This window comes from Sus scrofa, chromosome 6 (genome assembly GCF_054392235.1).
Source record: "Sus scrofa isolate SSC_HxYL_T2T_F1_AM1 chromosome 6, Sscrofa_HxYL_maternal_Yorkshire_Landrace_v2.0, whole genome shotgun sequence".
Taxonomy (NCBI): Eukaryota; Metazoa; Chordata; class Mammalia; order Artiodactyla; family Suidae; genus Sus; species Sus scrofa.
The window spans coordinates 1,713,885-1,734,664 of NC_139388.1; the positions used below are offsets into that span (position 1 = coordinate 1,713,885).

A 20,780-nucleotide genomic window follows, 5' to 3' on the forward strand; every position below is an offset into this window, starting at 1 on the left:
CTGTGAGCACTGGGGTGCATCATCTGTTTGAAGTAGTATTTTCATGTTTTCCCCAGGTAGAGGCCAGGGATCAAACTTGCACCACAGCGGTGTCCCAAGGCAGAGCAGTGGCAACGCCAGATCCCTGGCTGCTCGGCCAGCAGGGGACTCCTGCAGTCTTTTGGATGGTGGCCATTCTGACCAGTGGCCTCACTGTGGCTCCGATTTGCACAAAATGTGTTTCTTTTTTTTTTTTTTTTTTTTTTTTTTTTTTTGTCTTTTGTTGTTGTTGTTGTTGTTGCTATTTCTTGGGCCGCTCCCGTGGCATATGGAGGTTCTCAGGCTAGGGGTTGAATCGGAGCTGTAGCCACCAGCCTACGCCAGAGCCACAGCCACCAAAATGTGTTTCTTAATCAGAATCCAGGTTGGAGACAGGATTCACCAGAGTCAAAGGAGAGCTTTTTTCCAATTTCACGCCTGCTTTACATTCAAGAGGGAAATTTTGAGGCTTCCGGACCTGCAATGGGAGCGTAAGTTACAGGCACAGCCTCTGCCTAAGACTGGCGGCAGTCCGGGGACCTCTTCCGTCTTGGTCACAGCCGCTCACCGGGAGGGAGGGCGCTGTCTTCTCTTCCAGCAGCAAGACGGTTCCCTGCTGTCTTGTCACATTTAGGAGCAAACTCCTGGTCTGCAGAGTGGCAGGACCTAACCTCAGTGGCTGTTCCCTGCGGGCCCCTGCCTGCCGTGTGGCCCAGCCCCTGCCCTCTGCAGGTAAGCTGATAGGCGGGATGCGGCCTGGAGGCCTCCCTGGGCCAGGGGACGCAGAGCTGGCTCCTTCAGCATTGTGTGTGTCTGGCCACTGCCCACCCACCCGCCTGCACCCAGAGTGTGGCTCCGAGCTCGGGGCTCAGGCCCTCCTGGAGGAGTGTGAGGGCGCCTGAGGCAGGTCCAGGGCCGTGAGAAATCCAGGGAGACCACTTCTCGAGGGGACTCCCTTCCCACCTGGCCACCATGCGCCGCGTGACAGGCACACACTGCCTGGCATGTCCCCTCAAGGGGACTCCTGGGAGGGAAGGAACTGCACAGACGTGTCTCCTTAGGGGCCGGGTCTGGGGTACGAAGCTGGGGGGCAGAGCTGGCCCTAGGAAGCCAGGAGTGGCTCAGGGGTCAGCTGAGTCCAGAACAGGAGGAAGGCATGTCTGTGGGCGGGAAGGACAGGGAGCCTGGGGTCCCCATCATGCAGGGGCCCCTCCGACAGCAGGGGCCTCAGGATGCCCTCCAGCGCTAGGGCAGTGTCCATGCCCCGGGGCAGCTCTGCCCCTGTTACCTGACTTTAATGCCACTCCTGGAGAGCAGCCCTGGGCCCGGTCCCTTCTCCGACAGAAAACTGCCCACCCGCCTGCCGTGATGGCGTTGGGCAGCCCCAGGGGCGCTGGACCGAGAACTTGGTGGGCTAGAGTTTTGAGACCAAAGGAAAACGGGGAGGGGGAGGAGACCCCCTGACTCCTCCTTCCTGAGTAGACGGCCAGCTTCCATCAGCAGCCCCTGCTCCATGTCAGCTGAGCGTCGTCTTGTCCCTTGCTGGTCACACTGGGACCACCGGACGCCGTGGAAACGGACGAAACAGTGGTAACAAATGCTGAATGTGGACATGAGCTCAGGTTGCAGCTCCCCGTCGCCTTTCCCTGTACGTCTGTCTTTAGCGGGTGAAGAGAGGCGCTGCTGAGAAGCACTGACCTCGCTGGGTGGGTGTGGGTCTCACCCACCCTCGGGCGTGTGGGCACCTGTCTCCAGCGTCTGTTGGGTGGTTTTGCCGCTAAGCAAGCCCGCTCTCTTTAAGGATCATTCACTTACGAGACCTCCCATAGTTTTTTACTTGCAGTCTCCAGCCTCCTCGTGGCGTTAACTCTGTAATCACTTACTTTGTCCTTCTACTCCGTCCCTTCCACCACCCTATGGCCCCAGAAACAGCCAGCCGGATACAGCAACTAACTCAGATTCGTTTGTTTGTTTCTTGGTTGGTTTTTTGGGGTTTTTTTTTTGGCAGCATGTGGGAGTTCCTGGGCCAGGGACCGACCCCGTGCCACCGTAGCAACCCAAGCCGCTGTAGTGACCGTGCCAGATCTTTAACCCACTGCACCACAGGAGAGCTCCCTAACTCGGATAGTTCTAATGCTTTCTGGTTGGGTCTCTTGAGGCCCAGCCGCCCTTTAGGAAGACATGCACTTTTAAGAGGTAGCCCTGCCTCCTTCCCACACATGTGCCTCTTTTTCCCCCCCTTTCTTTTCAGGGCCGCACCCACAGCCTATGAAACTTCCTGGGCTAGGGGTCTAATCAGAGCTACAGCTGCCAGCCTACACCACAGCCACAGCCGCAGCAACGCCGGATCCAAGCCACATCTGCCCCCCACAGCACAGCTTGTGGCAACGCCTGGTCCTTAACCCACTGAGCGACGCCAGGGATCGAACCTGCGTCCTCATGGATGATAGCTGGGTTCTTAACCCACTGGGCCACAGCAGGAACTCCCACATTTGGCTCTTAAAGTACCCCTGGGTGGGTTGCTCTTTCTTCCAAGCCAAGGAGCCTTGACTGAACAGGGTCGCAAAGGTTCATCCCTGGGAAGCTGCGTGAATAACGTGCAGAGAAGGAGGTAGGAGTCCTTCTCTGACCAAGTCCGCCGGACACTGCGTGTCGGCTGTTGGTGTGGAACCCGCTGGGCAGCTCCAGCCTGGCCGAGATAACCCGCGCGACAGAAAGAGCGAGAGGCAGAGCGGCTGGAGCCCGGCTGTGAATGTGCCCCCCTGCAGATGTGTTTGATCTCTCAGGGTTTACGGAAGGCCCACCACGCACCAGGCTGCAAACAGACAGATGAGGCCCCTGCTCTCGGGGAACTCGTGTTCGGGTGGGGTAAGATCGAGGTGAGGTTTTCAGAGAGAGGCAGTTCCTGGTGGCTCGGGAGGTTACTGCACTGTCACTGCAGCAGCCAGGTCACTGCTGTGGCGCAGCTTTGATCCCTGACCTGGGAGCTTCTGCATGCCTTTTTGGTGTGGCCAAAAAAGAAAAAAAAAGAGGGAGAGGGCTAGAATTTCAGATAAAGAATATAAACCTGGGGAGTTCCTGGTGGTGCAGTGGGTTAATGATCCAGCTTTGTCTCTGTGGAGGCACCAGTTCGATCCCCGGCCCACTGCAGTGGGTTAAGGATCCAGTGTTGTTGCTACGGCTGTTGCAGCAGCTGTGGCACAGGTCACTGTTCCAGCTCAGATTTTCTTTTCTTTTTTGCCTTTTCTAGGGCCGCTCCCGTGGCATCTGGAGGTTCCCAGGCTAGGGGTCGAATCGGAGCCGTAGCCACCGGCCTACACCAGAGCCACAGCAACGCAGGATCCAAGCCGCATCTGAAACCTACACCACAGCTCACGGCAACTCCAGATCCTTAACCCACTGAGCCAGGCCAGGAACCTAACCCACAACCTCACGGTTCCCAGTCAGATTTGTTAACCACTGCGCCATGACGGTAACTCCTCCAGCTCAGATTTGATCCCTGGCCCGGGGGCTTCCATGTGCTATCGGCGCAGCCCCCCCCAAAAGATAAATCCTGGCTAGGGGATTGAGCTGGGGGAGCCACTTTTGATTCCAGGGCTCAGGGAGGCCTCTTGGAGGTAGTGACATGTGAACTGAGAGCTGCCTGGGAAGACCTGACGGAAGAGACTCCACAGCAGAGGGAACGGCACGTGCAAAGGGCCTGTGGCACAGCCCATGTGGGCACATCGCCTTTGTGACGGAGCCCTGGATGTCCTCCAGCGCCTCTTGCACGCCCGTCACGCCCGTCCCGTGGGATGAAGGGGTTGCAAAGGTCCACCCGGGCCCCGAGGGAGGAGTGCAGGCCCACCTCTTTTCTCTTTCTGTTTAGGGCCACTCCCACAGCACATGGAGGCTTCCAGGCTGGGGGCTGCATCAGCTACAGCTGGTGACACACCACAGCCACGGCGATGCCGGATCCTTAACCCACGGAGCCAGGCCAGATGGAACCCTCGTCCTTGTGGACACGAGTCGGATTCATTTCGCTGCGCCACAGCAGGAACTCCCAGGCCCACGTCTTGCTGGACATGGTCACGGTCACATTGTAGGATGAGCTGTCCAAAGGCGGATCCATCCCCACCCAGAGAAGGATTCAAGCATCGAATATTAGCGGCCATGGTGTGTGTGCTCCCCACGTGCCAGGCACAGTCCTGCGAGCTTTACATGGTCTGATGCGTCCGCACAGCCACCCTCAACAGACATGCCCATTTCATCCGTGAGACAACAAGCCAAAGAGGCTGAGCCGCATGCTTCAGGCCACACAGCCTACACGTGCCTGAGCTGAAGTTCAGACCCGGCCCCTACTGATTCAGGACCTGTCTGCCCACCCAGGTGGCCCCCACCCCCGACAGGAGCGACTTGGTGGGTGCCTCACACCAGCTGCGTGAGAGGCCCGTGGGCTCCACCCCTGCCAGCAAGGCCTGCCCGGGTCTGCGTAAGTCAGCTCTCACTAGCTGTGGGCCGACCTAAACTTTGGACCCAGGGGTTGGCCGAGGGGACTGTCGCGGGCTCCACTTTGCTTTCCCGAGGGATCCCCCGGCCCACATTCAGTTTCTCATCAACCCACAACTGTATCTTACAGACCTTGGGACTCTGGTGCTGTCACTGGGTCCTGGTCCCGGCCAGCGTCCTCGGCACCCCTCCCCTTTGCAGTTACATCCCAACGTGAGGCTAGAGTTTCTTCATATGCTTTGGCCAAAGCAACACCCAATCACCGCCGACTGTACGTGGAGCGCCTGTAACAACCCAGCTGCTTCCTGTTCAACCAGACACTAAAGAGACTGCCAAAAAGCAAAGGAAGGCCACTCCTGACACTAAAATATTTTGTCTTGGAAAATACAATTAATGTTCTTTCTTTTTTTATTTTGGCCACACCCACAGCACACAAAGTTCCCAGGCCAGGGATCGAACCCATGCCACAGGAGTGACCCAGGCCACAGCAGCAACAGTGCTAGATCCTTAACCCACTGGGCCACTAGGGAACTCCAATACCTAAATTTTTTTAAAGCTTTAGTTTAAATTTTTAAGATGGCAACCATTGATAGGTATAACCCACCTCAATGAAAGCTTTAGGGGGACTTCCCATTGTGGCTCAGTGGTAATGAACCTGACTAGTATCCATAAGGATGTGGGTTTGATCCCTGGCCTCGCTCAGTGGGTTAAGGATCCAGTGTTGCCACGAGCTACGGCATGGCACAGACACAGCTTGGAATCAGCATTGCTGTGGCTGTGGTGTAGGCTGGCAGCTGCAGCTCTGATTCGACCCCTAGCCCAGGAACTTCCATACGCCACAGGTGTGGCCCTGAAAACACACACACACACACACACAGCCCTTAGTGGTCCTGCCCCTGCCTGCCTGTCTGCCTGCCACCCCAGTACATTCCCGGCATGAAGGGCTGGTCCCCAGCTGCTCCACCTTCGTGCCATTTGCACAGAACAACCAGCACCCAGGGGTGTGTAGCTAGCACCTCACTGTTTTTAAAGCAAGTTCACAAGACGAAAACAGCTATAGCCTCTGTGAGGTGTGCTGTGTAGGCTCTGTTCCCTGCGATCGGGAGACCGCATCTGCCTCATCCTCAAAGCAGGCCTACAAGCGGTGCCCTGTTTTGGGGTGAAGACGCAGAGACGGGAGCGAGCTGTGTCTGCACCCCCACCTCTGCCCTCAAACTGCTGCTCCTGCCTCGAAGAGAGGAGTCAGAGACCCGCCAGATTCGGGCCTCCGGGGACTCCCCTGGGCCCCACGGAGAGCCCCTCACCTGCAGCCACAAGGGAGCTTTCAATGGGCTTGGCTTGGAATTCCAGGCCCCCGGCCAAGCATGGAGGCAGCTTTCACCTTCAGTGAAGGCGTTTGGGTCTCAGCCAGGATCAATGTCTACTTGGCTCACTGTCACCAGACAACCTTGGACTTCATTACAGGATGGGCCGAAAGGGGAAGCCACTGCCCCGGGGTTCGTGTCCCACTGAGCCTGGGTTTCCTCATGCGTATCGGGAACCTACTCCCAGCGGGCCTCTCGAGAGTCCCCGGAAGGGTGAGCTTCGTACTCCCATGTGCTAAGGACAAACCCCCTGAGCAGCGGTGTCTCAAAGGAGGTCAGGCCTGGGAGACGGTTCACTGGGTCCCGCCCCACTGTGAGTGTCCAGAGCAGGGCTGTCCAGGAAAAATGCAGCAGGAGCTGCAAGCGCAATTTAAATTTTTCTTGTAGCTACATTAAAAAAGTAAAAAGAAGCAGGTGACAGGAGTTCCCAACGTGGTGCAGTAGGTTAAGAATCTACCTGCAGCGGCTCAGGTTACTGCGGACAGGCAGGTTCAATCCCTGGCCTGGTGCAGCCAGTTAAAGAACCCGGTGTTGCTGCCGCTGCAGGGTAGGTCGCAGCTGTGGCTGATTCAGTCCCTGGCTGGGGAACTTCCATATACCACGAGTGCAGGCAAAATTTTTTTTAAAAAAGACAGTGGACAGTAATTTCTCAAGTATATTTTAATTTTACCCACTATTTCCAATATGCCATTATATCATTAATTAATCAGTATAAGTGAGATATTTCAGTTATCACCACCCTAATCGTCACAAAGTGCGAATCACTAGGACTACTCACGCCCCGTGTGATGCGTAATCGACACGGACAGCACGTCTCCATTTGGAGCATGCTCAATTTTCATGGGAATACTGGATCTTTATTTTTGATTTTATTTTTTTCTTTTTAGGGCCACACCTGCCCCATATGGAGGTTCCCAGGCTAGGGGTCCAATCGGAGCTGTAGCTGCCGGCCTACGCCAGAGCCACAGCAACGCCAGATCCGAGCCGCGCCTGCGACCTACACCACAGCTCACGGCAATGCCGGATCTTAACCCATTGAGGGAGGCCAGGGATCCAACGCTTAACCTCACAGGTTCCTCATGGGATTCGTCTCCACTGTGCCACCACGGGAACTCCTCGAACCCTTATTTAGAAGTGATGAAATTCCAGAGTTCCCGTGGTGGCTCAGTGGTTAACGAATCCCACGAGGAACTATGAGGTTGCGGGTTCGATCCCTGGCCTCGCTCAGTCGGTTAAGGATCCGGCGTTGCCGTGAGCTGGGGTATAGGTCGCAGACCCGGCTCGGATCCCGCGTTGCTCTGGCTGTGGTGCAGGCCGGCGGCTACAGCTCCGATTCGACCCCCAGCCTGGGAACCTCCATACGCCACGGGTGTGGCCCTAGAAAAGGCAAAAAAAAAAACCCAACCCAACCTAGAAGTCAAGTTGGAAAAGTGGACTCACACGCCCAAGTTGTTCTAAGTAAACTTAAAAGTCTTCCAATAACTGTGAAGAGTGCTCAGATTAATTCAATTAGCCCACGCAAGTGCACCGCAGCTTCCAGAGGCACTTCCACTGCGCAGGACCAGGGCGGGTCTCCGGGGACCCGGGGGTGGAGCACGAGGCAGCGGAGCGAGGGTCCCGCCGCGCAGGAAGAAGCCCGCGGCCCCGCCCCAGCCTCCGCCCGCGTAGACGCGCACTCGCCCGAGCCTACCAGCGGCGCAGCCTGGGGCTGCCAATCACAGAGGCGGGGCGGGGCCCGCGGGGGGCGGGCCTGGGGGCTCGGCCGGCGGGGCGGTGGCGGCCGGGACCACGTGACCCCGCCGGGGGCTGCCCTGCGGAGCGCCGGCCGCTGAGTGCCGCTTGGGTCACCTGGGCACTGCAGCCCCAGCGTCCCGCCAGGCCTCCGCTTGCCTTCGGGGACCGCTCCCCCTGTCCTGACACCTCCTGTCCTCCAGGCGCACCGTTTGCCCACCGGGGTGGCCCCTCGCGGCAGGGTGTTCGTCCCAAGACAGCGCCTGGACCTGCGTGGATCACCTGAGACAGTGCGGCCGTGCCTGAGACTCAGGCGTTTGTCCAGAGGAAGCCAGAACCCTCCGCGTCTGCCCCCCTCACCTGTTGGCGAAGGCGGCCACCCACCGGTTCGCCTCCTGATGGAAGCCGTGACCTGGGGACTACACCTAGGGCCTGGCAATAGCCATCCTTTAACCCTGAAGGCCCTGCTGCAAGCCGCCCCGTCCAGGGTGAGCCCGAGTGCCCTGCGTCCCAGAGCTCAGACCTGGTGGCCTGGAAGGGTGCCAACGGCCCCGGCTCCAGAGTGAGCCGGCTGTCCATTCCGCGGTGCTCACTTAGCTCCGAATACTGTGCAAGGCGCCAAGCCAGGAGCCCAGGGGGCCCGTGGGGAGAAGCCAGTGGGGCGAGATGCCTTAAACAGGGTGTACCCAGGCCCCTGGGAGGACCTTGCTCACCCCAGGGAGACCGAGTGGGGGCTTTTTCTCTGAGAATGGCCCCAGGCGGGAGCAGCCTGTGGGAAGCTGCAGTGGGGTCTGTCCCTGGCTGGGGACTCACGCCCAGGCAGCCAGGGTGATGCGCTGACCTGAGAGGGTGTTCATGGCCTCAGAGGTCATTTTGGTGGAGGGCGTTGGGAGCCTTCTGTATGCGGCCCTGCCTGGGCTGGAAGCCTGGGTGGATTGGAGCCCGGGAAAGGCTGACGCCGTTACTACGGCTTGGGATTAGGGGGCGGATGGACTGCCTTATGGTGCAACAGGTTAAGTATCTGGCATTGTCACTGCAGTGGCTCTGGTCACTGCTATTGTGCAGGTTTGATCCCTGGCCAGGGAACTTCCACATGCCTTGGGCTTGGGGAAAAAAAAAAAAAAAAAAAGATCAGATACTGATTCATCCATGGAGCTGTGTGTGTGGCTGTAGGCGGGTGACCACACTGTCCAGGAGGCTGACCTGTGGTCCTTGGGGCGGCCTACGGGTGCTGCCTCCAGGGAGGGCAGTGCTGGAGGGACAAGGCCTCGTTGGTCGCTAGCAGTCAAGCCACTGCCCCCCGAGGATCAGACAAGGAAGGCCCAGCCCAGGACTTTGGGAGCTTAAGGGAGGGGCAGCCAGTGTGGCCAGGTCAGGGCTGATAGGCAGCCCACAGCGGACGCAGAATACCACGGACAAGGCTGAACCTCCTCCAAGGCCGGTGTGCGATTTTGCCCACCGAGCCCCGAGGGAGCCAGGGAAAGACACATCTCTGTGGGCAGCTGATGGCTCAGCTCCACTCGACTGTCTCTTAAATCTGAGTAGATCACATCTCGGGACTGCTCGGGAGAAAGAAGTGTGTCCACCAGCGCCCACGGGTCACAGGTCAGCTACGCTTCCTGCTGCGTTAAGCACACGCGGGCCAGGGGAGGCTGGGGGGGCCATGGAGCAGGTGCAGAGGCCCTAAGGGGGGTGGGACCCTGGGTCCCCCTGCAGGGCTTGAGTGCTCAGCACCTCCTGTCTCCCTTCGCTGCCCCCAGCAGTAGCCTGAGGCTGAGCCCCCGTGCCAACAACCCTGCGTTGGCTCCCCATCACCAGCCCACGTCTCTTGGAGCCAGCAGGGGGTGCTCTCCTCCTTCCCGGAGCCCGAGCAAGTGGGCAGGTGACGTCCAGTGGCAGCAGCACTACCAGGGCCACTGGTCAGTACTACACCAGCCAGACTCAGAAAACCAGTAGTGCCTAAGGGCCAGACAAGACTGCCAGCCAGACAGCGAAAGGGCTCGGGCTGGAGGGCGGTGGGCCCTCAAGCAGCACTGGGGCCCCCCCTGTTTGCCCAGGAAGGCCTGCCTTGTCCTCCCAGGCCTGGGTCGGATCCAGATCACGTGATCGCTGGGGCTGCTCTGCCCAGGACACCTAGGCTGTCTGTCCCACACTGCGGCTGGGGCGCTGAGATCTCAGAGATCCCCCCACAGCCGGAGGGAAGACCCTGCTGAGGTAAGAAACGCCTCTTCTCCCTTTCCGCGCCCCTTTCCGACCCTGGGGGCCCTGGACTCCCTGCTGCGTCCTGGGACCTGGCTGGGGGTGGGCAGCTCGGCCTGACTGCCCTTGGGCCTGGCGCCCCCTTCTCCAAACTCAGTTTTTCTGTGTGTTATAAACCCTTGGGAGCTGTCTCTTTAGAACCACCACGGGGGCCCTGCTGGTGCCGTCCGTCTCACCCACGCCTCGCTCTAACCTGTCCCGCCTGTTCCTGCACCCACCTGTTTCGTGCCAGTTTGGGGCTGGACCCCCATCCTCATTGTTCTAAGAACTCTCTGACAGGAGGAATGATGCCAGTTCCCACACCCTCCCTCCAGCCCAACTCCTGCCCCTTCCCTGTCCCCACTGTGGCCTGCAGTCCCGCCCCGGTGCCTCCTGGCCAGAGCTGGAGAGGCAGCCTTGCTGATGAGGGCTGGGCTGCCCAGGGCTGGGCAGATCCGTCGGGCTTGGCCGTGTGTCGCCCCTCTGAGGCCCCTCACCCTGTCAGGCACAGGGGATGCTGGGGGCTGGCCTGCTTCGCTGCTGCAGCTGGACAGTGCCTGCCACCTGGGGCCGGGCCACCGGTCCCCACTTGATTTTGGCCCGGTCCCTGCAGTCACTCCGTCCAGCTGGAATCTGGTTTTAATGCGGAGATGGAGGGGTGGGGAAACCACTGACAAATTTTTAAAGGCGGCTTCTTGTGGAAAAGGCCACTTACTCATCAGGCCGCCTCGGCCACCACTCCCTCGGCAGCCCTGGATTTTGGGCCCACGCGATGGCTGGCAGCGGCTCGTAAAGGGCTCCCGGCCGCAGGCACCTGTGGGCACGGTCCGCAGCAGGCGCTGATTTCCAGCCTCCCGCTCAGCTGGCCCGAGGCCACTTCCAGCCCGACCCGGAGTTGTGGCTGCAGGACCAGGCCTGCTGCTGGCTCCGGTCCAGTTACGTCCTCAGCAGGGACAGAGCCAAACGCCGGGCTTGTGGGCAGCGAGGAGGCAGGGCCAGTGGCGGCTTCCAGGTGGCCGGTGGCTCAGAGAGGCTGCGGTGGGGCGGGTCCCTTGGGAGGAGCCAGGCCTGGGGTCTGCTGACGGGAGCCGGCCTTGGGCTTGATTTTCTCTGCATCGATTCCTGGTCGTGTTTCCAGGAAAGGGGGGCTGGCGAGGCTCAGTGGGAATGTGCTCAGGGAAATTAAGAAAATAACCCCGATCCCATCAAGTCTCTGGACGGGAGTCAGGAAAACAATATTGAGAAGAAACAGACAGAGCGGTCGCCTCGGGGGCGGTTCCTGGTGGGAGGAAGAGGAAGACGAGTGTGGCCGCTGGAGACTGTCCTGGCCACAGGCCTATCTCCCTGGTTGGTTGTCTATAGTGGTAAAAATCCACTATAACGTTTATGATTTTAATACTTATTGTAACTCGGTGGCATTTTCAGTACGTTCACATTGTTGGGCAACCACCACCTCCGTTTCCTGCCCTGCCTCATGGCCCCACAGGGAAACTCCGTATCTACTGAGTCATAGCTCCCGGTTCCATCCTCAGCCCTTGGGAACCTCTGATCTAGCGCCTGTTTTTATGACGTCGCCCGGTCTCAGCTCGATGTGTTAAGTGAGCAGAGTTGTGCAATACTCGGCCGTTTGCGACAGGCCTGGTTCACTGGCACATTGTTCTCAAGGTTCATCCACACGGTGGCAGCGTTGGGACTTTCCTTTTTAGGGTCAAATAGTGTTTCATGGCGTGGCCGGACCACATCTGGGTTATCGTTCCTCTGCTCCTGGACCCTTGGGTCATTGTCTCTCAGGAATAACAGCAGAAACAAATCCGACTAGGAACCATGAGGTTGCGGGTTCGATCCCTGGCCTCGCTCCGTGGGTTAAGGATCCGGTGTTGGCCATGAGCTGTGGTGTAGGTCGCAGACGTGGCTCAGATCCCGCGTGGCTGTGGCTGTGGTGTAGGCCAGCAGCAACAGCTCCGGTTGGACCCCAGCCTGGGAACCTCCATATGCCATGGATGCGGCCCTAAAAGGACAAAAGAAAAAAAAACAAAGAAAGAAAGAACGTGTGTAAGTACAGATGCAGGTAAGGATGACTCTGTGATCCTTGGAGAAGTTCACACCTGAGAGATAGAGTCCCCTCTGATGGCATTCTGGCCCTGGCCCTTCCTATGTCCAAGGGAACCCGGCCACCTGCTCTCCCAGCAGGGGCCCAAGGGGAGACGTCATTTGTCCAAGGACAAGCCAGGCCTTGAGGCCAACGTTCCTGATTGATTTTGAGTTTCAAGTTCACACTTGATTCAGCTGGTCCCAGTGTTGGCGAATGTCTTCTATCCGAGGGAATCGTTGGCAATAACTCAACACATCTGCTCACTGTGGCTCATTAACCTCAGGACGGGGCTGTCTTCTCAGATTTTCCTTGTTCTGACTTTTTTTTTTAGGGCCACACCTGCAGCACATGGAGGTTCCCAGGCGAGGGGTCGAATCGGAGCTGTAGCCGCCGGCCTACACCACAGCCACAGCCACTTGGGATCCGAGCTGTGTCTGCGACCTACACCACAGCTCACGGCAACCCCGGATCCTTCATCCACGGGGCGAGGCCAGGGATCGAACCTGCATCCTCATGGATGCTAGTTGGGTTCGTTAACTGCTGAGCCATGACGGGAACGCCTCAAGTTTTCATTAATCAGGATTATACGGGAAATTGTGTTTTTGGAGGAAGTCAGGTTATGGTCCTCGTGTATTAAGGACACAATTAACGTGACTTCTTGACGTTTGTCTTGACGGTGTGGCTTGAGCTGCCTTCACTGGGTTTTTCCAGTGTGATGTTACTAAATTACTATTTGAATCTGCACGTGTGGTAGGACCCGGAGCCTTGGATGGTGGGACAGAAATGGCTTTGGACATGGAATCAGGAACGTTGGCCTCAAGGCCTGGCTTGTCCTTGGGCAAATGACGTCTCCCCTTGGGCCCCATGCCCTTGTCTGAAAAGGGTTAGCACACGCAGTGCTGAGCAGCTGGGGTTCCCGTCCCCTCCACAGGCCCAGTTCTGCTGCGAATCTGTCCCCACTGTGCTCGTTTCAAATCTGTTTTGGGGAGTTCCCGTCGTGGCTCAGTGGAAACGAATCTGACTGTCATCCGTGAGGACCCAGGTTGGATTCCTGGCCTCACTCAGTGGGTTAGGGACCTGGCATTGCCATGAGCTGTGGTGTAGGTCACAGATGCAGCTCAGATCTGGCGTTGCTGTGGCTGTGGTGGAGGCCAGCAGCTACCCCTCTCCTTCGACCCCTAGCCGGGGAACTTCCCTTATGCTGTGGGTGCGGCCCTAAAAGACAAAAAATAAAATTTATTTCGGGAGTTTCCGTTATGGCTCGGCAGCTTAAGCAAGTTGTGTTGCTGTGGCGTAGTCCTCGACGGCAGCTCGGATTCCATCCCTAGCCCGGGAACTTACACGTGCTACAGGTGCAGCAGCAAAAACTACACATTAAATAAAGAAAATGTGTTTTGTGACTAAGCGATGCACATACATGGCAAAAAATCCAAACGCAGAGGGCACCCGAGCAGCCATCCTGTCTGTCTCCATCCCGAGGTGCAGCCACGCCCCTCCTGGCCTGGTGGGGGCTTGTGCACGGGGAGACCCGGGTCCACACAGGCCTGGCTCAGTGGTAACACTGTGTCTTAGAGGTTCTTCCATGTTGCTACACAGAGACTTGCTTGGTCTCTAACTCTTTTGAAGGTTCTACTGCAGGATACACTGTGATTTATTTAATGGCTCCTAAATTGGCCAGAATGGTTAGTTTCTTTCCAGTCTTTCATTGCTCACAACTGTAGACCCCACAGGCTGCTCCTTTGCAAGCACACCTGCCAGGTGAGTTCTCTCTTTGTTCTGGAGCCAGGTGGGAGGGTGGGAAGTGCTGTGAGCTGGGGGTGGGGGCCTGACCCCCAGGGCTGTCCTCCCTGCAGCCTCATTCTGAGTCCTCCTGTTCCCCCTCAGACTTTGCTCTTGGGACAGAGTCTAAAACCTTGTATCCTAAGCCTTAGAAGGACTTGGCTTAAGGGAGTGGTTTTTAAGCTTTTTGTTGTTTTTGCATTTACAGCTTTATGCAAGTGCCGTTCTTTCTTTCCTTTTGATGGCTGAGTAATATTCCACTGTGTATATGTACCACATCTTCTTTATCCACTCCTCTGTCTATTGATGGACATTTAGGTTGTTTCCATGTCTTGGCTATTGTGTATAGGGCTGCAATGAACACTGGAGGACATTTATCTTTTTGAGTCATGTTTTTTTTTGGGATAGATGCCCAGGAGTGGGATTGCAGGATCAAATGGTAATTCTATTTTTAGTTTTCTAAGCAATCTCCATACTGTTTTCCACAGTGGTTGCACCAATTTACATAAAATTATCATGCTAAGTGAGGTCAGTCAGACAACGCCAAAGGCTATCCCTGACATGTGGACTCCAAAAAAAAAAAAAAGGCCACAGTGAACTTTGCAGAACAGATAGTGACTCACAGACTTTGAAAAACTATGGTTTCCAAATGAGACAGGTCGGGGGGGGTGGGGGAATGCACTGAGGTTTTGGGATGGAAGTGCTATAAAATTTGGTTGTGACGATTCTTGTACAACTGTAAATGTAATAAAATTCATTGAGTAATAAAAAATAAAAATAAACCTTTCATGCAGGTGAGGTCCCGCGCAGGTGGACATCAGTGCCCCAGGAAGGGCCCTCCGGCTGCCCCCGATCACCCCTAGGGCAGGCCAGGCAGAGGACAGGGGAGCCCTAACCTTGAGGTCTGTTCTGCCCATTTCTTTGGGAGAGCCCCCCGCTCCAGCCCACAGCCCAGTTAAGAATGACTGAGGGGGAGTTCTCATCGTGGCTCAGCGGGTTTAGAACCTGAATAGTATCCATGAGGATCCGAGTTCGAGCCCCATTTCCACTCAGTGAGTTAGGGATCCAGTGTTGCCCTGAGCTGTCATGTAGGTCAAAGACGCGGCTTGGGTCTGACGTGGCCATGGCTGTGGCATAGGCTGGCAGCTGCAGCTCCGATTGGACCCCCGGCTGAGAACTTCTATACTGCCACAGGTGTGGCCCTAAAAAGCAAATTAAAAAGTCACCTTTCTGCAGCAGGGCCACCACCCCATCTCAGAGATGCCCCCGAGGCACAGAAAGGGGTCTGGCCTCCTGGGCAGAAGGTCATCAGCCGGGGGAGCCACTGTGGGTATCCTTCTCTCGGCTCTGTTGACCGTGGTGCAGCTCCAAGACCCTGGCCACAATCGCTGCCAAGGGACAGCCCCCGGTGGCCAGGTTCCGGCCTGACCTTCAGGGTGGTCCCAGCCATCTCTAGAGGCTGGGAAAGGCTGTATTTTACAGGTGGGCCCTGGGACCCTGGCTGAGCTGCACTTCTGGCTTTTGAGGAATGGGAGGCCCTGGGCCTGTGTTGGAGTCTGGCAGGGCTGAGGCTCTCTGGGTCCTCAGGGCCCTCGCCAGCCTGGGTCCTGAGTCCAGCCGCCCCAGCCCCAGGTGGGCTCTGCCTCTCACCCTGTGCAGCGACTTCTCCTTTCCCAGCCCAACTCAAGGGCGCAAAAAGCCAAACCCGGGTGGCCAGGGTGAAGCGCCCAGGACATCCTAGGCTCAGACCCCGGCCTGTCCTCCCAAGGGCAGCTCTCGCTGCCCTCCTACGGCGCAGTCATGGGGCAGGGCTGGTGGTGGCACGCGCGGGTGCAAGCAGTCCCGGTCGGACCTCACCGGGCCTCGCCCCTGACCCCCAGCCTGGCGGCCGCCCTGGCCCTACCGGAGGAGCCTCCGAGCCAGCCCTCGGTCCCCAGGGGGCGCTGCGGGCCCACATCCGCGGGCGCAAAGCCTCAGCCGCTCTGGCCCCGCGGGACGTCGTTGCGCGTGGGACGCTGCGCAGGGACGCCCCGCGCCAGGGAGCCTTCCTTGGCCGCTCCAGCCGGCCCCGCCGAGGGAGAAGCGGCCCCTGCCCGTCCCCACGCGGCGCCGAGCGGCAGCGCCAAGGCTGGTGAAGGTGAGGGTCTTCTCGGGGCGTGCGTCGCACGGGGGTCCGAGCTGCCCGCTGCCCGGCCCCGGCCGGGAGGGCCGGCTGGGCGTGCGTGCCGCGTGGAGCAGTAGAGCGGGTGCCCGGGCGCGCCGGGCCGTCGGGGAGGCGCGGGGGCGGGCACGCTGGGAGGGCGGGGGCCGAGCTTATAAAAGCCCGCGGGCGGGCCGAGGGAGGAGGGAGCCGCCGAGCCGCGTCCGGCCCTGCTCAGCCTGCGAGCGCCGCGCACTCCGCCACGGGGCAGGGCTGACACCCGAGCGAGCGCAGACCCGGGCCGTCGGCTCCGGTGGGGCGCGGCGGGCCCCGGCCCGAGCAAGAGGCGGCGGCGGCGGCGCGGAGGCGCCCGGTCCCCGCCGACCAGCCGGGGTCCTGGCCGCGGCGCGCGGCACGTGCGGCGACCCGCCCTGTGCGCCATGGCGCGCCGGCCCCGGGTCCCCCACGCCGCCCCTTAGCGCCGCGGCGGCGGCCGCGCAGTCCCGGACCGGCCCCGCGGGCCCCTCGGGCATGGAGCCGCACGTGCTCTGCGCGGTCCTCTACTGGCTGCTGCTGCCCTTCGCGCTCCTGGCCGGTGAGTGGGGGCGGGCGCGGCGGGCTCTGGGCTGCGACCGGGTCTGCGCGTTCGTTCCGGCGCCCGGCTTGACGTCCGGGCCGCCGCTCGGCGAGGCTGGTCCGGGCGAGGACTGTGCGCGGGCGGGCGCGGAGATTCCCCGGGACGCGCAGCCCTGGCGCCCGCATTCCAGAAGCATGAGAGCGCCGGGGAGGCCGGGGCCGCGTCCGAGCGCCAGGCTGGGAGGGCGGCGGCGGGGTGGCCGGCAGATGGCACCCGGGCGCCCACGGGGGCGGGCGGCGAGCGCCCCCCGGAGAGGGCGGCGGCTCGCGTCCCCGTCCGGGGCTCTCGGGGTAGGGGGAGTGGGGAAGGGGGTGTCGGGCCCCTACGCGGGGGGGCTGGGACACTGGCGAGGGGGCGCGAATCTCTTTTTCTTCTTCGTGTTAAAAAAAAAAAAAGAGAGAGAGAGAGAGAAAGAAAACGCGCAAACTTGCATCAGGACTTCCTGACCAATCTGGGAGAAGGCGGGCTTCCTGCCTGGAGCTGTTTAATCCGGAGCCTCCGGAGCAGAACTAACTGTCGTGCCCTGGGCTTGGCCCCCTTTGCTCTTCCCCTTCCCGTGTCCCCACCCCTCGCCGGACTCTGGAAAAACTAGTCGGGGTTCCTCCCTGCCTTCCTGGTGCCCTGGCTTCCTCGGCGGTGCCGCGGGAGGGGCCGGGCGGGCTGTCCTGGGCTGGGGGAGGGAACGCCCCCCCAGGAGGCTCTGGCCTTGGTAGGAGAGTTCAGGGCATCCGTGTCCCCTGCTGGCATGGCATTGGTGCCCCTTCCGGAAAGAAAGCACGTAGCTGTGGTTCTCTGTGCGCCATGGCCCCTCCCTCCACACCCCTCCTGGTCTCCCTGTGTGCCCAGGGCAGAGTGCCCGAGATGCATTTCACCCTTCACACTGTGGCCCTTGGCCCTGGGCTCCCTCCGCGGCGCCGTCTCTGCTGGGAGTGAAATGGAGCCGCGCGATTGAAGTCAATCTGGGAGTTTCCCTTGTGAGTCGGCCTTTTGGGTGGAAATCTGTCAGACCGTGGTGGCTGTGGGTGCTTTCATTCTGAGAGCCTTTCTAGAGCTAAGTCACTCCAGGTGGGCTCTGCCAACGTCTCTTATAGGTCAGAGCGGGCTCCAGTGGGCCAGGAACGTGGGGACCCAGAGCCGCCGGGCCCTGGGCGCCCAGACAGACTGTGTTTGGTGGTGAAACTCGGCAAGGTTTTCAGGACAGGAATCAATGAACCCCATTGAGGTTGGGGAGGAGGGTCTGAGTCAGCCCTGGTGTGGACAGAACCGCCTGGGATGCGCTCCGGGGAGTGCAGGTCAGCCGGCTGCCCTCTGTGCCCGGCTGTCGTCTTCCTCGTGCTTCTGGAAAGCAGGCCAGCGAGCACAGAGCCCCAGCTGGAGGTCGGGCCCGGAGGCTGCTCGGCTCTGCCTGGCCCCAGCACACCTGCAGCCTCCTTAGCTGCCTTGAGCAGAGGGAGGGCGTCGGTGAGGCCTGGGCTGGGCCTGTCTGCGGGGGCTCCTTCCCCCTGACCAACGGCATCCCCCTGCCCGCCCACCCCCCGCAGGTGGCACCTCCTTGTGGGGGTCGGGAATGTTTTCTGTGGTGGGCTGGGCAGTGGTGACCTCTTCCGCTAGTCTTTCCAAGCGTTAAAAAATAAACACCACTCCTAGCTTGCGGGCTGCAGCAAAACAAGCGGTGGAGCCAGACTCGGCCCGACCCCAGGAATTAATCTGGGTTCCTCAGGCTCGTGGTCGACGGGGCAGCGTCTCAGGTTCTCTGTGTGCGGAGGGGGGCTCGCCGGGGTCCCCCCCCCAGGGGGGGGGCCCCAACTGGAGTCACTGGGAGCGTTCCCGTCCTGATGCCTGGTTCTTCAGGCACTTGGCTCGGTTCTGTAAGCCTCAGGCTGTGCCCCAAACAGTCTGTGCATTAAAGTGCCCAGGCCACGCCTCACGCGGATTCTGTGTCTGGGTGGGGGCTTGGCCTTGAGCTTCAGGGGAGGGAGCCCTGCCAGGTGACACCTGAGAGGCTGGAGGCCCCAGGGACCTTACTGTGCTCTCTCTGGCTGGAGGCGGGACGTTTGCCGGGTGCCTTCCTAACGCCCCTTCACCACCACCAGCTTTGGTAGAAGCCCTGGGTTCTGGGGTGTTTTTCACGTGGGTGGCAGGTGCTGGGCGAGGCCAGCAGAGGGTCCTAGACTTGTGCCCTGCGCCGGCTCAGGCTGCCGAGAAGGTGGTGCGTCATCCCAGGGTGCCCCCCCCATCCCCCAGAACGGGGTGGCCTCAGATGGCTCACCTGTTGTCCCTGCAGCCCCCAGGGTCAGGACCCAGAGCTGGCCGGCAGGGCGGGACACGGCCACGCCTCTGGACTCTACCTGACCAGCTGCCTGAAGCTACCACTAGCCGAAGCCCGGTGGTTAGAGCGTTGGAACTCGGTAACTGAAACACAGGCGGGGCACTGACACAGCCTCTGCTGCAGGAAGGGGCTCCGGCCGCGGGCACGCCCACCCCTTGCTGGGTGTCACCTGCCCCAGCCTGCTCGTCGCTGTCGAGCTACCATTTAGAGCAGGGACACTTCCTCCTTTTCGCACCGGGCGCGCTGTCTCTGTCTCAGCACCCCAGTGAGGCGGCAGGAAGGCAGCGTGGACGGTGGGGCCCTGTTAGGAGCCCGGGCCTGCGCGTTCCCCCCCCTCCCCCGCTGCCCCCGCCCCGGGCGGGCGGCGCGAGGCTCTGAGCGCCCGCAGGGAGCCCGGCCGGTCCAGGTCCAGCTCAGGCCGGCAGAGCTGCTTTCCCTGCCACCCTGCCGCCCTCGGGAGATGAACCAGGCCCCTGGTTGCTGGGAGCCCGGGCTCGGTGTGTCGGTGTGCGTGTTCGGGGGAGGGGCCCAGGAGCCAGGACGGGTCACCTTTCGCTCTCTGCAGGCAGCCAAGCCAGCGGAGCTGGGAGGGTCCTGCAGAGGAAGTGTCACCCGGTGGGAGGAGACCCCGTCCTGGCCTCTGGCCCTGGGCTGCTTCCTGGGCGGGGTCTCTCCCTCTGGCACTTACAGATGCAGAGGAGAGGGTCCCCACCTGCTCCGGGCGCAGCTGCAGGGGACCTGCCTTCCGCGGTGGGGTCTGGAGATGGGACCTGCCACCACCATCTTCAGGGCCCTGTGTGAGCTGCCTCCTCCAGGAAGCCCCCCTTGACCACCCCGGTCCTCAGAAATCCCCTTTTCCTTAAACGCAATGAGAGGTTGGGCTTTTCTTAGTTATTATAGGGAGGTCTCAGGGGAGAGGAGCCTGACTTTGCTGGGGGGCACCTGCAGCCCCGTCCCGCCCTGAAGTGGGCGGCCCCTCCCCTGTCTGAACCTCAGTTTCCCAGCTTGTAAATGAGGCTGTCAGGGCTTGTAGGCCCATCCCAGGTCTCTGATCCCCAGGCCTCTGGAGGGAGGGGCCGGGGGCAGGCCCCCCACCCTCAGGCCCCGGGGCCAGGGGCCCAGAGCGTGTGCCCAGATGTGCTGGCCGCCGGGGAACCGAGTGGACAAGCCGCCCATCGCCGGGTCTTGTGTACATAGCCGGCCACAGGCTGTTCCCAGGAAGGGGCGGTGTGGTGTCTGGGCGGCCCGGCCACTGTTCCTGACGCCCGCCTGCACAGACTCCTGCTCACATGGGGGGGGACCTCCTCCCGAGTCCTTCCCAAGGTCACTCCCACCTTCCCTGTTCCCTCGCCGGGGTCTCCTGGGACAGAGCTCCAGAGGCCTAGGTTCCCTGAGTGCCTTTGCTGTGCTCATTCGCACTTTGCCGAAGCCGGTGACACCACGCACAGTGGTGGCTGCGTCAGTCACACAGGACAAGGTCTGCGCGGAGCAGGCCCCGGGCCGTGGGAGGGCGAGCGCCAGGCAAGACCACTCTGCTGCAGGGAGTGAGGACGTGGCCAGGCAGGGGGGCAGCATGGCAGATCAAAGGCCCCCCAGGATCGGGCGTCTGTGGCAGGAGGCTCGGGGACTCTTAATCCCCTGGTGGGGGCCCCTGGAGGGAGGGTGGGGTGGGGAGGGCGGGGCAGGAGCAGAGCTGGGCCACCAGGACCTGGGCCCTGGGGCTTGATTCCCCTTCCCATTCTGATTTTTTATTTAGGTTTTTTTTTTTTTTTTTTTTTGCTTTTTTAGGGCCACTCCCACGGCCTACGGAGGTTCCCAGGCTAGGGATCGAATCAGAGCTACAGCTGCTGGCCTCTACCACAGCCACAACAACGCCAGATCCAAGCCACATCTGCAACCTACACCACAGCTCATGGCAACGCTGGGTCCTTAACCCACTGAGCGAGGCCAGGGATCGAACCCAC

At 60.3% G+C, this 20,780-nt stretch overlaps 1 protein-coding gene and 1 long non-coding RNA gene across 18 annotated transcripts in view; one reads left to right on the top strand and one right to left on the bottom strand.

Annotated features, from left to right (window-relative positions):
• Nucleotides 1-219: 219 nt before the first annotated feature.
• Nucleotides 220-4,893, bottom strand: LOC146402137 (uncharacterized). The gene is made up of 3 exons (XR_014805302.1): nt 3,986-4,893; nt 2,111-3,417; nt 220-1,992 (listed from the first exon to the last, which is right to left on the bottom strand). It is a non-coding gene; the product is annotated as an uncharacterized LOC146402137 (long non-coding RNA).
• An 11,160-nt stretch (nt 4,894-16,053) lies between these two features.
• Nucleotides 16,054-20,780, top strand: part of PIEZO1 (piezo type mechanosensitive ion channel component 1) — a 51,905-nt gene continuing 47,178 nt past the window's right edge. For 14 of the 17 annotated variants that reach the window (XR_014805237.1, XR_014805238.1, XR_014805239.1 and 11 more), the window contains exon 1: nt 16,288-16,445. Coding sequence is in view for 10 of the 17 variants with exons in the window: in XM_084959208.1 (XP_084815334.1) it covers nt 16,382-16,445 (64 nt within the window). In the remaining 7 variants the exon portion in view is untranslated. Of the gene's footprint in view, nt 16,446-17,332; nt 17,462-20,780 lie in introns of those variants that run through there. The other 3 variants (XM_084959214.1, XM_084959215.1, XM_084959216.1) reach the window with 3 other exon arrangements.